This window comes from Akebia trifoliata, chromosome 13 (assembly GCF_017979445.1).
Source record: "Akebia trifoliata isolate Shusen 1 chromosome 13, ASM1797944v1, whole genome shotgun sequence".
Taxonomy (NCBI): domain Eukaryota; kingdom Viridiplantae; phylum Streptophyta; class Magnoliopsida; order Ranunculales; family Lardizabalaceae; genus Akebia; species Akebia trifoliata.
This window is the reverse complement of record NC_141387.1, coordinates 7,543,877-7,560,055: the sequence shown is the minus strand read 5'-3', so window position 1 is coordinate 7,560,055 and position 16,179 is coordinate 7,543,877. Positions and strand designations below refer to the sequence as shown.

The 16,179-nt window shown below is 34.8% G+C and overlaps 1 protein-coding gene across 6 annotated transcripts in view; it reads right to left on the bottom strand.

Moving 5' to 3' along the window:
* LOC147387656 (uncharacterized) overlaps positions 1 to 13,423 on the bottom strand; it is a 31,206-nt gene extending 17,783 nt beyond the window's left edge. Inside the window, exons 1-9 of one of the 6 annotated variants that reach the window (XR_015171297.1) lie at positions 13,182 to 13,423; positions 12,923 to 13,013; positions 11,944 to 12,044; positions 8,910 to 9,092; positions 8,427 to 8,606; positions 8,236 to 8,338; positions 7,648 to 7,709; positions 7,258 to 7,553; positions 6,908 to 7,166 (exon numbers count right to left, since the gene is read on the bottom strand). Coding sequence is in view for 4 of the 6 variants with exons in the window: in XM_086420925.1 (XP_086277051.1) it covers positions 7,666 to 7,709; positions 8,236 to 8,338; positions 8,427 to 8,606; positions 8,910 to 9,092; positions 11,944 to 12,044; positions 12,923 to 13,013; positions 13,182 to 13,271 (792 nt within the window). In the remaining 2 variants the exon portion in view is untranslated. Of the gene's footprint in view, positions 1 to 6,907; positions 7,167 to 7,257; positions 7,554 to 7,647; positions 7,710 to 8,235; positions 8,339 to 8,426; positions 8,607 to 8,909; positions 9,093 to 11,943; positions 12,045 to 12,922; positions 13,014 to 13,181 lie in introns of those variants that run through there. The other 5 variants (XR_015171298.1, XM_086420925.1, XM_086420923.1 and 2 more) reach the window with 5 other exon arrangements.
* Between the last annotated feature and the right edge of the window lie 2,756 nt (positions 13,424 to 16,179).

Sequence of the window (16,179 nt, the reverse complement as noted above, 5' to 3'; positions counted from 1 at the left end):
CCTCCGAGGAATCCAGCTGGGCTTGGAGGGAGTTAAGTTGGTCTTGAAGAGCTCTCTCTTGCTCCGCCTCCTTCGCCTTGACTAACTCCTCCAATGATGAAATTTTCCCCTCTGCCAGAGCCAGGCGGTCTTTATTCTGCTCCAGCTCGGATAATGCGCTATCCAAGTTTTTTTGGAGTTTTTGGGAGCTGGCCGCAGCCATATCCCTCTCAGCCTGGAGTTGAAGAATGCGACCCTCCGCGGAGGTATCGCTAGCCTCAACGAGTTTGGCCATGGCATGCTGGGCCTAGTAGGAGGAAAGAGAAAAGCATTAGAAGGGTACAAACGCAGAAAAATAGTATCAAGTCATGAAGAAAACGAAAAGTAAGAGACTTACCATAGCCAAAGCTCGGAACGCTTCATTGGAAAATTTTGCCGAGTCACCGACAAAACTGCGGCGTACTTTCTCCACATCCCGCGGAAGCGCGGACGAGTCGAAAATAGCCCTAGCTACGGCCGGGTCGGATAAGGCCGAGTCCCTTTCCGACACCGGCCTCCCCTTGACTGATGGCTGTACCATCCAGGGGGTAGGAAGGGGCAGATTTCCCATTCGAGCCGAACCAGCCGAGGATGCGTGTGAGAGCTCGGCTGGTTGGCCTGCTTCGTCGACGGTAAGGGGAGGGGGCAGCTGCAGCACTGGCGCCGGGGCTCTAGAAGGATGAGGCCCCCTTCTCAGCCTCTTGAGAAGAGGCTGGTGGTCTTCTTCTTTTTCTTCTTCTTCGATAGCGGAGCCCCCCACCCTCGGGGCCCCAGTAGTTGGGGTGGGCGCAACTTTCGCAACCTCGTCCTCGGAGTCGGATCCCAGGACTGGGGGAGGGCGCTTGGACTGAAGAGCCATGGTCGAAGGGCGGAGCGGTGGAGGTAGAAGCTCGGCAACGTAACTGAAAAGATCGGGGTTCGATAACAAGTGCGTTATCACCACCGACTCCCAAGGGAACTTGTCCTTGCTAGGACCTGCGGACATAGCAAAAAGAAGTTAGCTCCAAGGGACTAGTAGATACAGACTATAAAAAGTTGAATAATGAGAATAAAACAAGACTCACCATGAGGGTTGAAGGAATGGTGCGTCAAGGGAGGGAGTTCATCCCCGGGAGCGCTTTCCCACTGCCCGGACAGCTGGATAGGGAATAAAAACCATTCCTTATCCGAGTCTGGAAGCTCGATCAAAGACGGCTTCCCTCTCCTCTTGGAAAGGTAGAAGAAGCCCGGCCTACTCGGGCATTTTTTTAGGGTAAATTGTGCCCTAATATCCGTTAGGCCGAGTTGCAGACCTTCTTCCAGTCTCTCATTCATTAGCTCGAAGGCCTGGATAAGACGGAAGAAGTTCCCACTCATCTGGCCGGGAGCCCTCCTGAAGAAGTTCAGAACCTCTCGATTTAGCCTGCTAAGGGGAACTCGGAGGCCAGCCTTCAATTGCCCCCAGTACACCACAGAGGTACCTGGGGGGCATTCACGCTGAACAGAGGTCTCGTCCACATAGGACAGACCCACGCCACTAGGGACACCAAAGGTATCCCGGACGGTGTCCAGTGGAGGGCGAACGGGGGAATAGGACTTCCCCCTGGCCATTTAGAAGAGAGAAGGTGAAGAGGAAGGGGCAGAAGATAGGGGAGGGACCTTGACCGGGTTACCTTTACGCTGCGTCTTTCTAAAAGAAAAGTTAGAAGCTCCTGGTCTCTGGGCAACGATCAGCGGAATGGCACAGCGGTGGCGCAGCGGAGGCACAATCAGAAATGTACGTGAAAACAAAAGGGATGCGAGAGAACGATTGGGCAGAGTAACGGCAAGGGAGATCAAAGTGAAGTTGAGAATTAGAAGTGAGAGGGATATTTATAGACGAGTAGGGCCTCGAGATCTACACTTGGGATCAACGAACGGGGTTTCTCAGATCAATAATGATGAAGCATTAAACGCTGAGAAGTCCAATATGACCGTTTGCCCCCTTTTCCACGCGGACCGAGCCATTCTCCGGGCGCCACGTGTACTCTATGCAATAATTACGCCGTATAAACCAGCAGACAGGACGCGCACTACGATAACAGCCCAACCGACCGCCGTCCTCGAAAAACGAAAAGGCTAAGTAACGATTCGCCAGGAAGAAATCATTAATCCTAGCTGAGATCCAATGGGAGGTTGCCCTGTGTCAACTCACTAGTTTCTTATTGATATTCTCGAGCACCCGAGCAATTTGCCCGAATCCTCGAGAGGGGGTATTGTGGGGGAAATTCTGAAATAAGGACACGTGGCATGAGTTTGAGGTCGGAAGTATCTCCGAAGCTCGGATTGACGGAAGATAAGCCCGACAGATTGAACTCCTCGGGTGGAAATAAATGATTGAGCTCGGACCTGAGTCACCGGTAGGTAAAATAGTACGGGTAGTGGCAGCATAGGTCGGTCGTACGGATCTGACTTATGCGACAGTTGATTGACAACATTAGCAACTCACGTCATCCCAGAGGTGGCAGGACAGTTGCAACAACTCCTGCAGCTGACATGTCAGGGAGTGAGCTAACTGCCCTAGGTCACCTCAAAGGATGGCGCAGAAATCAAACCAGATCAATGCCTATAAAAGAGGGAGGGCTATGGGTAAAAGAGGTTCGATATCTTCTTCTCTAAAAAAGAAAACTAAATTACACTGATCAATTGGTCTAACTTGATCGTCGGAGTGGGCTGTTTTGCAGGTCCGCCCGAGCTAAGAGAGAATAAAAGTGTAGAGCAATTTCTTGCATCTACACCATACTAGATATCAATAGGCCCTCTGATTATGGGGTTGAAGTGCTAAAGGTTGTGGTGCATATGGGGGAAGGGGAACTACTTCTCTGTAGTGTAACCGAGGGAGAGTTTGGTACTATTGCACTACAACTTTTCAACCACCATTTTTTTGGGGGAATTCAATTCCAGTATTCATTGACCAGGTGGTCTGATTCACATTTGGGGGGGGGGGGGGGGTTCATCATATAGATAACCTTGCATGTCCTCCATAGTCAAGGACTCTCATTCCCATAAATAGAGGAATCGATCGATCACTCGAATACTTACTAAACTAGTAGTGTCATGAGGATATGAAGGAGATGGAGACCTTCATATTTGTAAATAACAAGTAATACTCAAATTTTCAATTTCTAAACAATAATTTTATTTCTAGAACCCAAAAAATTTTAAATTAAAAACAATAATGTCATACAAGTCACTAAAATTTGAAATCAACTGTCATAAAATCTGTTCATACAACACGCACGATCTTCTCTCTCATAATAACAGTTGGAGCATCCCATCATCTTATTTCAAAGATGAAAGAACTTAATTTTGGATGAATAATTTTTATTGGAATTGAAGGATGCGTAATTATAAAAGCACCCCACAAATTAATAAAGGCAACCATAGTCAATTGTTTTTGTCTTATATGGGTTAAAGTTTTTGGAATGAACCAATTTTTTGTGAGAATGATCTATATGGTCTAGAGATCATCCTAATCAAAAATCAACACATTTCGAAACTTCTAACCACATCAAAACTGGTTTTCAAAAAAAAAGGACAATTTACAGTTCTTGAACTTCTTTTGATGGGAATAGAAGTTTCGAGATAGGCTAATTTTTGGGCAGGATGATCTCCTCATTGTAGAGATCGTCCTCACCAAAAATCAACTCTCCGAAACTTTTAACCCATATAAGACAAAACAATTAGGTTATAATGTGAGTTTATTAATTTGTGGGGTGCTTATATAATTATCCATGGGATTTAAAAGATAATATCTTTTTTTAAGTATAAGAGCATACTTATCCATACCGAAGAAGAGAAGTGCTTACCGCATTAAAATAATGCTGAATTTTTTTCACTTATTTTCAATTATAAGCACTAAAAATATGGAGTAAACAAATGCATTAATTTGATAAAAAGTGCTGATTTTTTTTTCAGCATTAAACGCTGAAAATAAGGCTAATAAAATGGAAGCCAAGGTGACCAAGTAGCAGCCAAGACCATGTATTTCTCAACACCACGCCAAAAAAAAAAAAAGTTTCATACTAGTAACACAAATCTTCATAATACAAAGCACATACTCTCTAAATTAATTGAGTTACCAAGACTCATGTTTTGAAAATCCAAGGGGAGAGAGAGAAGAAATGTAAAAGGAGTGAAAAAACTAATTCTTGATTGATAATCTGGAGATTCAATAACAAACAAAGATTAGTATGATAATAATCAATCATTAGTGATTGTCTAATGATGAAACCTTTAAGTATAAAGATAGAATAATGAAAATATTATCATGCCATATTGAGATAGAATTTTTTTATTATAAAAATATGGGTTAATTTGTGTTTTTAACCTTTTTGTAGAAAATATTTTTGATTTATTTAATTCGTGAAAAGAATAAATTGTGAATGATTCAAAAAATCAAGAATATTAATAGGAATTAAATTGGACGGAAGTTTCAATTGTTTTGTGTATCATTTGAAAAATTCAAGTATAATTCACGAATTATTCAAAGAATTACTAACTATGCTCAGGAAATTGAACCTATTTCGGTCGAAGCTATGGATTATCAAGTGTATAAGATCCACTTCGATATGAAACCAGAGAAAGCCCAATAGTTAGTGGAGGAATCCAAGAGTGAGAACAATGTTAATGGGTTCACTAATATGGTAGCGAACTGCGAACTGGTACAAATTAAATCAATTCCAGGTTCGGTTCATAGTAGGTTTATCTAAAACAGCAAACCTAACGAACTCTTATTTTGGTGAAGTTTAGAGATGCACAACCGTTTGGTCAATAAAAGAGATAGATAACCCTCATTTTAGAAATCCCAAGATTTGGTCAATATTAAAGATAACTCATTTATTTTTTAAATTGATCATATGCCCCCCTGACCTGAGTCTTCTTCTATGAGATGAACATAAAGGACTTAAATATCTGCCACAAACTGCCTCTAATAATTCGGTTTGTTCAAGAGTAGTGAACCACAAATCCCAAACCCAAATTCGAGCAAAACGAACCAACAAATCAAGTAACAACGAGAGACTGCAGTAGTGATGGGCTGAACAAGGAAAGGTTCATAGTTCATAGAGTGGTAACAAGGCCTAAAAGGAAGATCAAGGAGAAGGTCTAACCTAGGGCTGTCTACATATGCTTATCGGTTTGGATACAGCAATATCCAAATCCCAATCCGAAATTTTTATCTGATATCCGAATTCGAATTGGAATCCGACGGATGTTCTAAAACTATATCCGAATTCGAATCCAATTATCTTATCGGATATCAAATAATATCCGATTAGAATTCGAATAATTTGTATTTAAAAAAAAAAAAACATTATTTTTCCTTATCCAACCAATTTTTCATTACTAAAAAGAACTTATTATATATTATATTATTTATATAATAAATAAATCAAATAAAATAATATAAATTATATATTGTTTCGAATCAGATATTATCGGATTTGAAATGTTAATATCCGAATATGTATTCAATAAGGATTCGAATATATAAAACTATCCGAATTCGAATCAAATATCCAAAATTTTCAGATAATATCCTATTTTTCGAATTCGAATTCAAATCGGATTCAAATTTTTGGCTATCCATTGACACCCCTAGTCTAACCCAGGCCAACTGAAACAAATTCTATATAATGGGCCCTACAAGAAATAAGGTTCCTGTTGGGTTTCCCTGGTTGGAATTTATTCCTAGAGATGTGCCTTTCGGAACCATTTCTCTTTTGTTAGTTTATTTGTACATAAGTTCTAAGAGTTTATGTAACATTTTGATTGTTATGGGCTTTATCCATTGGTTATTGTCTGTTTAACTATGTGCTTTCGGTGGAGTTTATTGTAGTTTTCATTGATGTTTTCATCCCAACACTGCAATATCAGATTAATCCACTTAATCCAAAATGGGGTTTGTCTTCTAAAATAAGAATTACCCATAAATCACAAACAAACAAACAAACAAAAATTTGAAAAATTACATTGTAAAAGTGGAACATATGTGAACATTTTGTAGGCATAAAAATTTTAAATTGATCCCTACATTTTGTATGAATCACCCTTACAAATAATAAAAGGCATTATAAATTTAAATTGGAGTCCATATTGGGAACGAGCCTCCAACTGTTTGGATTTGACTTTTCGTAGATAAAACCCATGAATTAATGAAGTCCAAGATTTCAAGTGATCCACATTTTTACACCCAAACCAATAAGTAAAACCCACTAAAAATCCATAGAGTTCTCAAAATTGAAATTTAACCTAATTAACCTTTAGATTAATTAATCAAGCTCATTAAATCACGGGCATAATTGAAAAGTTAAATTACCTTAAATCTATAAATATTAAAACTTCACTCATATGAGAGGAGCTTGAATCATTTTTTTTTCTAAAAAAGACTTGAACTTTAACCTCTAGAGAAGATCAAGTTCACAAACCCTCATCTAGAGACAAGAAAAAAAAAACTCCAAGAGAAGGTCAAATCGTTTTCAGAAACTAAGAAATTATTCTCAACCGATCAAGTGTGAAGCCTGAAGAAAAGAAAATCTACAATAAACATCTATAAAACCTCCAGAGAAGATCAAGCCTAAAGCCTTCTATATAAATAAATAACTCCTTCTATCGATCAAGTGCAAAGTCCCAAGGATAAATAACTTATACAAAATCTCTACAGAAAAACAAACTTCTCAAGCAATCATCCAGAAATCACAAAACCCTTTTTCAACCGATCAAACATGAAACCAAGAGAGAGAAAAATAACACGCCATTGTTTTGTAAGTGACTATTAATCAAAAGGATAACACTCCAGTGATCAACTGTACCAAGAATTATATATCCATTCCATCATCAAATCAATTATAATCTTATTTCACACATCTCGTGGTACATCATAAAATTTATTATCAATAGACTTAATGATACAAAAACTAAATAGGCAGCCCATCTTTACTCAAAATATAAGTGTCAAGTTTGTTAAAAGAAATGCACATGATAACAAATAAAATAGGTGCATGTACTAAAAAGTTTTTGGTTCAGCATACATTGTACATTGTTGTGAGGATTTTAATCCTTTCTATCTATGTACAATCAGAGCGGGGAAGTCCTTTTCATCGGTCATACCATGTGACTGCATTGCAACCCTGCAGATCCAAGCACAAGAAAAACTAAATCATTATCTTAGGTATATTGTAGAACACCAAACCAAATTTTCATGAGCTAGAATTCCCATACTTTTCCGAATTCGCACTCGATGTTGGTCTGGATATATGTGTCGCCAGTGATGGAGGCCCCAATGTAGAGCCATGTGAAGCACTGGAGTAAGGTTGCCTGCTTACTTCTGACACGGGTGCACGCAATCGAAGATGCTTGAAAGCCCCAAAGTCGAGATGAATTGGGAGTTTTGGTTGTGAGGGCTCAGGATTGTCTTTTGTCACGATGTGATCTCCGCAATTGACCATGAGACACTAGTGCTGGATTCCTTCCCCATCCACGTGAAGGCATGTCAAGTATGAAAGATCGCTCCGCAACTTTGCAAAAAAGAATAAAATAAAAATATGCAACCAAACGAACAGAAGATCGACCGTATAGTATTAAAAAAAAAAGGGTTTGAAATCAGTTTACCGTCTTGGGAAAGAATGCCTAGTTCCCCACATGTAAAAGCACTGGTATCCGAAAGAAATTTCCTGTTTGAGAGTGGTCATGTCATCATTAAATGATTAACAAGTAGCACAAATGAATAAAAATAAAATACTTAATCGATGCAACATAAAAATGTTTGAGCTAGAAAATTTTGGTGTCTTTAAGCTTTTCTCGAAGGGGGATCTTTGCAAAGAATATTGCTTAAATTAAAGACAGAAAAAAATGAAACTCTAATTTCCAAGTTTACATTGCATGACAAAAGCTAAGTTACACAAGAAATTAGATACATATCTCGACAGAGAAGGAATCTTATATTTGAATGGGAGAAAAATTGCATACCTTTACTCACATTGCACCCAAAGTTTTTGTTTTCTTTAAAGCACGAAACAGGTTAGGATTACAAGTAAACAAGAAATGAATCTATCCACTAGTATAAAGTAAATTGAGGGATGTTGCTTAATCACTTTTATTTATTATTATTTTTTTCATTTTTATTAGCTAGTAGCAAAATAATTAAGAGAGAAACAAAAATGAAAGACAAATGTTATGCACAAGAAAAGCAACGCTTACCCAATATTTCTGGCAATGAAGACACGCAGACTGGGAATTTTAAACTGATGCAGTAGTTGTCCCAGTCAAATTTGCAAAAATATACCGAAAATCTACATAGGACCTGCGAGGGGTGACTTAGTTGTAAATAAAATTTATTTATACCTAGAAAAAATAAAAGAAAAAAAAATTAGAATTTATCTATGACTCGCCAATAAAGGTTCATCTATAGAGATGAGTGGAAAAGATTGATGACATACAAGACCAATGTCTCCAATGCATATGAAGACATCAAACCATGATGAGCACCATCGGCTCTCATAGTAGCTCCAAGCTTTAATCAGCATGATACTGCACTTAAAGAGGTGGTCTTTGCCAATAATGGGATCAACCTTTGTAATAAAAAGCACGAGAAATGTCAAACCATGTGCCTTAAAAAATAAAGGAAAAGGTTTATATTCAAGAAGCCTACATAAATAGTAAGCTCATTTGATAATGTGCTAAAACCTCTAAAAAAATAGAGAAATTATAGAATAAAAATTGTACCAATGGAATGTAATATAACCTAATATTTTCCTTTTCGAGACGTTTATCCATGATTTCTAAATTTTATAATTCTTCATATGGTATGGTAAACTATTGATGAATAAATTATAAATAATTTATCTATAATTTTGAGAGGAATGTAGACTAACCACTGCATTAAGGCATCGGATGTCCCTCACTTCAAATTCAGCAGAATCGTTCTTCTCTTCTCTTTGAAGGACCACCCAAACATCATCAGCCAACGCAGACACTAGATTTGGACTGGTAAGTGCGGTCAAACCTACCGGTCCATCTAGTAGATACATTTTCAACGGCACCGAACCAAATGTGAACTAAAAAAAGAGAAGTTATAAAAATCAATGAAGAAATCCTCATCTTCAATGAGATGAGAGCTAACTCTCTTCCATGATTAGAGCAATAGAATGTGCATAATGGGGTGTCACATTCAAGTTTAAAGAAACCACTCCTTCAAGAAGAAGGCTTATTATTCTATTTAAAAGAAAGAAAATGCCATTCAATCTGAAATCCCAATCACATATCACCCACACTTTTTTACTTATTAGGTGGCTTGTGGCAATCATCTCTAAAGTATAAACTACTATAATGGAACTTTACTGCTAGATTAATCCCAACTTTTTTGAACTCTTAAAGATTAAGAAAAATAAATAATTAGTGTTTCAATTTTTAAACATAAGTTTATCCCTACTAAATTATAGATAAATTTCGGTCAGATGCCTCCCAGACCGAGATGACTCTCCAGAGTTGGTCTCGTCCGAGATTTAAAACCACGCATCAAACAGACAAGACAACTAGGTTCATTTTTTGTTTGTGTCATCAAAAGAAATCAACATAGCATCTAAACTAACTAATACTATTCCTCTATACTTCTTTAGTATCGACAATCAAAGAGAAGTTTCTCTAAGAAACTTAGGAGACATCTAACAACAAACTCAAAAGATTTATAACAAAACAATAGAAACAAGATCCTGACATAGTCACAAAATTCTCCGAATAAGGTACTAGCCGATTAATTCAGCAAATTAATCGATAACTTATCTCGATTGATCGCGAAATATGTTAAAAAAAAAAAAAAAAAAATCCCCTTCAACCTCAAATTTTTATTTCCTTCAACATTTAAATCTCAATAACAAGGATTCAAGATGATCGATTTTGGTTAGAAATCTTAAAATATTGTTTTATATTTCTTGAAAAAAATTCGATTTTTCGTCAAAACTTTCATGAATGTATCCAAATTAACCTCCTATCGAATAATTACTGAATCCGAACACTGTTACTATGAATCTAGTACAATTTAACACTTGTAAAAATCCAAAGAAAAAAAAAAAGGAAAAAAATAGAATAATTTACCAAAACGGTACAGTTTTTGAAATTAATTACCAAAACGGTAAACTGTAGGAATTAATTCCGAAAATGGTAATTTTACCATTTTTGGAATTAATATTTTTTACCAAAATGGTAAAAACAGTAAAATGTAATTTTTTTTAACCGAAAATACTCTTTTTTGTTTTACATATGTATTTTACCATTTTAACCTTAGAAATAAATTAAAATCCAACTAAATCTTTCTCCTCTTATTAATCTTCCCAACACTAAATAGAAATATGAAAGAGGAGAGGATTTTTTCGTAATTTTAGACAAAAAAATAAGAAAGGGTATTTTCGGTATAAAAAAAGTACATTTTACTATTTTTACCGTTTTGGTAAAAAATATTAATTCCGAAAATGGTAAAATTACCGTTTTCGGAATTAAGTGCTACAGTTTACCGTTTTGGTAAATAGTCGAAATGTGGTGCATGTTTTGGCAAATTTACCAAAAAAATACATACCTTCATAGCTATAGAGGTAAATAATTACAGAACAAATAAAAATGACTAAATTATCAAAATAAAATCAAGCAAAACACCTCCAAAATAGTATCTAATTATCCTCTGTAAATAATTGATAAATTTGACATATTGTCTCCTTTGTTCTGCTCTAAGCCAATGGTCCTCGCCAATTGACAATGGGTCAGGATCAGATGCCAATGAAAACAACTAGAAGAGTGGGAATGACCTGTCTTCGGTTAAGAACCTACTAGGCTTTGGTGAACAAATTCGAAGATTGTCCATGAAATCAGAAGCTAAAGGTATCAACTTGGTGAGAAAGAAGTAGTTTTGGAGGAAATGCTTCTATGGGTCCATTTAAGTCCTATTTGGGAAAAGCAAGAAAATGGTTTAAATAGAAATTTTTTGAGGAAATTCTATTTGAGTCTATACAGAGATGAACAACAAAGGTTGAAGAAACTTAAAAAAAACGAAGGGAAAATGTCTCAAGAAACAAACAAACAAAAAAGAAAAAATTGGGTTTGAAAGGAAATATTATCTAATTTGTGCTCCCACTCATTTTACTAGTTTTTGAGCTCACACCAACAACTCAATATATCAAAATCAAGATCTTTCAATGAGATTTTCACCTAGTGCGATTTTGAGAAGATTTTTTTTTTTTTTTTTAATTACACGTGGTGCACATGCAAATGGCAAGAGTATTTTATATCTTACTTTCAAATTGGGTTAGACGCATCTACCTATAGATTACTGAAGTGGAAATTTAAATGGAAAATAAATTTAATACTTTGAAAATTATTAAAACACTTCACAACATATTAAAAAGAACACTCTACTAATGTGTAGTTTAGTATATCATTTGAAAAATCATTTTCTTTTGAATATAAATTAAGTATTCATTTTAATTTAAAATTATATAGTAAATATAGTAGATTTATTATGACTAGAGCGAGAAAGAAAATAATTAATGTAATTCTTAATAGATACCATTTAGTATTCCTAAATTCACTTTCATTACTCATACATCACTTGCAGTGCGCATGCCCAAGGTAGATCAAGAACAATAAGAAATAAATGATAATTTTCAAGGAAATTAAATTATTATATTTATTAAATTATTACTAGATTTTCTATGAGTTGCATGAGAAAAAAATATATTTAACCTTCTTATTGTGATAGGGCTAATAAACACATTATGCACAAATACTATAGGTATAGAATGGTGCATTCACACACAAATAAGACAAAGAACTACCATCCAATGACATATGTTTTGTACATCGATCTACTAAAAATTAATATAAAAAAAATGAAGATAGTGAAAGTAAATACAAACTTACTTTCAATAACAAAAGACTTGGCTCTAAGCTGCGCAGGATGAAGGAACATGACTCATTTAGCCGATCCCAAATCTTCCAACTTAAACTTTGGTATAGTACACCTATCAAAAAACAATAACAAAGTGGGGTAAGGGATAAGTGAATACTTGCTATGTATCATGTAACATAAAATCTTAACTAACTTGGAAAACTAACACCATGGTTTAAAATCTTGTTTCGATCCAACGTTTCAATTTCTTCAAAAATCGAAATGAAACTGAAACATTGTCGGAATATTTGAAACATTCAAAATATTAGTAACATTTCTAAAAAAGTCTTTCCCAGAAGACCATGGTCAAAGGGGTATTTCAACAGTTTGAAAATTTATTAGTATAAAAAATATTTACTAGAATATAAGAATTGGTCTATATATCCTAGTCATCTAAACAAGACCAAGGTCAAAGGTGTTCTACTTGTTGGTGAAGGAAGGGTAGAGCAACTTTTATCTAAAAGCTTGTAAAGCAAGTCAAGGAATTTGAGACGTCAAAAGAAGAAAGAGAAAAAATGTACTCTCTCTCTCTCTCTCTCTCTCTCTCTCTCTCTCTCTCTCAAATCTCTCCCCGGATCTCTCTCCTTCCATAGATCTCTCGGCAGATTTCTCTCTCTCCTCTCGCAGATTCCACTCCTCTCACAGATCTTTCGTCAGATTTCTCTCATAAATCCCTCCCTTAGATGTCTTTGGAAGATCTCTCTCCTCCAAATATCTCTGTTAGAAATCTCTAAATTAAAATAAAATAAAATAAAAAAGAAATAGATCAAAACTTGGAATGTTTCAATTTGTATGTGGTTTCGTTCTGACATGACAAAAATCCAAAATGTTTCATATGAAACATTACGAAACGAAAAAAAAAATGTAACCATGACTAACAATAAATATATCAGAAGCTATACAAATCAATGAAAATTTCCATCCACGAGATTAAAAGGTTGATACACTTACAAGACTTATTTCGCATGACTTTGCTTAAAATGTCCGATGATTTATTTACCATTTGCCCTCTTTGACGATCATATCCATGTTCTACAATTACCTATAAAATGGAAAATATAATTAAAATTCAAGTCCTGATATTTTTATTTGAATCCTGACAATGAAAATAGATAGAAAATGGTAAGAATATAAACGAAGAAACTCTTTGATGAAATATGTTTAATTTAACCTTAATATTAAAACCTATTCATAAAATAAGACCCCTTACCAGGTAAATCAAGGAGATTGTCGTCGAATCATCATCTTCCATGGCTAGTGAAAAAGAAGAAAAAAAAAAACATGAATCACTAGGTTTCATCTTCTCAATGTCGTAACATGATTCACTTTCATCAAATCGCTAAACACTCATGTTATAATTTTTCCCCTCAAACTTACTGTAAAATTCTTCGATGCTTTACCTAAAGAGAAGATGAGTATAAATAATGTGCGGGCAAGGAGGTATTGTCAAGTTTACTGTGGGCTACAGACTGTAACTAATAAATGTTACATTAAAAGTTATATTATTTAACTTTTTTTTATAATTTCTAAAATGAATACAGACAACATCCTCAGCATTTCTGTTGACCTGCCTATTTGGTTTTTAGTATGGGTTTTCTTGTAACGCTCCATGCAGGTTTTCTTATAAAGCCCCATGTACAGTCTGTCAGCGTTCAGTCCAAACATACATTAATTAACCGAGTTGTCAAGAAACCGTTGGTATCTTTTCAATATCTCGCGTTTCATCAACTTGCAACATATTTTCGTATTTTTAAATTTGTATCATGTAAATCTCATGCGTTGTTGGGCTTGAATTCAGGCCCAAACTCATTTTAAGGATTTATATGTGTAGCAAGGGGTGCAATCTTACAATAACCGTCAAACACGACTCGAAACGATAAGAAATTAGTGGGTTTGGGTAATCATAATGTCAACCCGTCTAACATGATTATTAAATGGGTCGGGTCTAGGTTAAGAGCGTCAACCCGTTGTGACACGTTTAGTTATTTTGCCGTTAACATGTAGTTTTAAATATATCAACAATTATTTAAGAAGTTTTTTAAATTACCCACTTTTTATGATAAAACCTAGTTTATGTTTTATGATAATTTATGTTGTAGATATTAGTTTATCAGGTTGTGACTTTATTTTTAGTAATGGTATTTTATTTTTGTGGTGGAAATGGAACATATTGTTTTTCAATAAAATTTTGAATTTTATTAAACATATTTCACATGGGTCCGGTCAGGTATACCTATTTATAAATGGGTTGGGTTGAGTTTAAGTTTTTCACACGATTCTTAAATGGGTCGGATTTGGGTTTGGTAAATTTTCATAATACCCTTACTTCAACACAGCACGACCCATTGCCACCTGTATGTGTAGCTCAAATTGTGTGAGTGCATGCCTGTTGAGCCATGCTTATCACTGTGCAGTCATACAATAATCATTTTTTTTATTCAAAATCAATTATAAATGAATAAAATTAAAATTAAAACACTTTGTAGATTTTGGTGCAATATACAAAATTCCAATCTAACCTTCATGAATTTTGTCAAAATACCTATATTGAATATAAATTTTTAAATAATGCATTGACTTTAAGATAAAAATATTTTTAAAACAAATCTATGACTACAATTACGAAATTGAAAGTCCCTAACGCTTTGTATTCAATTCTTAGCTTCTGAACTTAACGATACTTGAACTCTGACAAAGATTGGGCTTCAAATCTTGTCTCAAAACTCTACTTTCTTTGATGATTAGGTTAAAACTACTTGGCGATTTGAATCATTTCTTTAACTAGTTTTGCTTCTAGTTCAATTTCTAACAAGATTAAAACCTAAATCTAAGGTGTAAAATGGGTTAGATACTGGCCAGATATGAGTGTGTCCATATCCATATCCGAATTTGAATCCGAGTCGGATCATACTACTTAAGTCCATATTCAAACCATTTTACTTTTACTAAAATCATATGTGGATTCAATTCGACCGAATTTATTGATTCGGGCCGGATCATGTCAAACTGCTTAAGATTATTTTAAATAAAATTGTTAAAATGTAACTTGAACTCAAGACCTCTCCATTTTGAAAAATGAGAAACTTTTTATCACATAAAATATTTTCAACATATGTTGTCATCTTGAAATTAATTATTTAATTATATTATAATAAAATAAGATGAATGGTCATATGGAATACGTACAAAAATGGAGAAAAAATTATTAACAATTTTCTTTTATTTGAATGAAAATAACTACAAAATGACTTTGCCAAAGCATTGTTTTTCTTTTTTTTTTTGATTGATGAGCTGGGGTTAAAGGGATCCCGCCCTGAAAACACTACTGTCGAGTGTAAATACAAGTTAAATCTTCCTCAATAATTCTTAAAAGTTCTTGCCAAAGCATTGTTTTTAGCACAAACCTCTCAAAATCTTATTAGGTATCATGTACATATACACAATATAAAAAATTTAAACACCAAGTATTACTGTGTAAATTAAAGTCTGCAAGATAAATATCAAAATATAGGATACCAATATATAAGAACAAATGCAACATATCAACATAAATAACCGCACAAACTATCATAGTATCAAACTTAAAAGTCACACTAAAATTATAGGAAAAAATTAAGATAACAAACAATTAAAACAAAGAATTGCTTTGATTTTATACAAGGAAGGACAACCACCAGGGTACAATGAATAGTTGTAACTCACAACAGATATTCAAGGATTAGATAACAATAAATCCCCATGGTCATAAAAATGATGCCAGTGATCATGAGAATGAATGGTACCAAGAAATTTCCAAATAAAGGTAAGGATGGAAATCTTTATAAATAAATATCGGAAGGTAAGTGTTAAATTAAAGACTATTGGCTTTGGTAAAAATCTTTTTAGTATTTTATAAACTAATTTTAGTATCAAGGCTCTTAAGTAGGAATCACACTAATTTCCCTAGGTGTAAGCAAGCAAGAAAAGGAGGAAGATCTACTCTTTAGTGAATGTTCTCGAGTTGTAAGTGATCAGACGAAGAAAATCATTAATACAATAAACCAAAAAAAAAAAAAATTAGATACCTCAGAAGTTGCTTTTGTAAAGCGGTAGATACCCGAGAATGAACAAATTGAAGTTTGACCAAGGCTTGTGTCGAACACAATGTCCTTAAGACAATTTTGTTCCCGCAACTTGGTGCACACGGATCAATGAACAATTGTCTCACA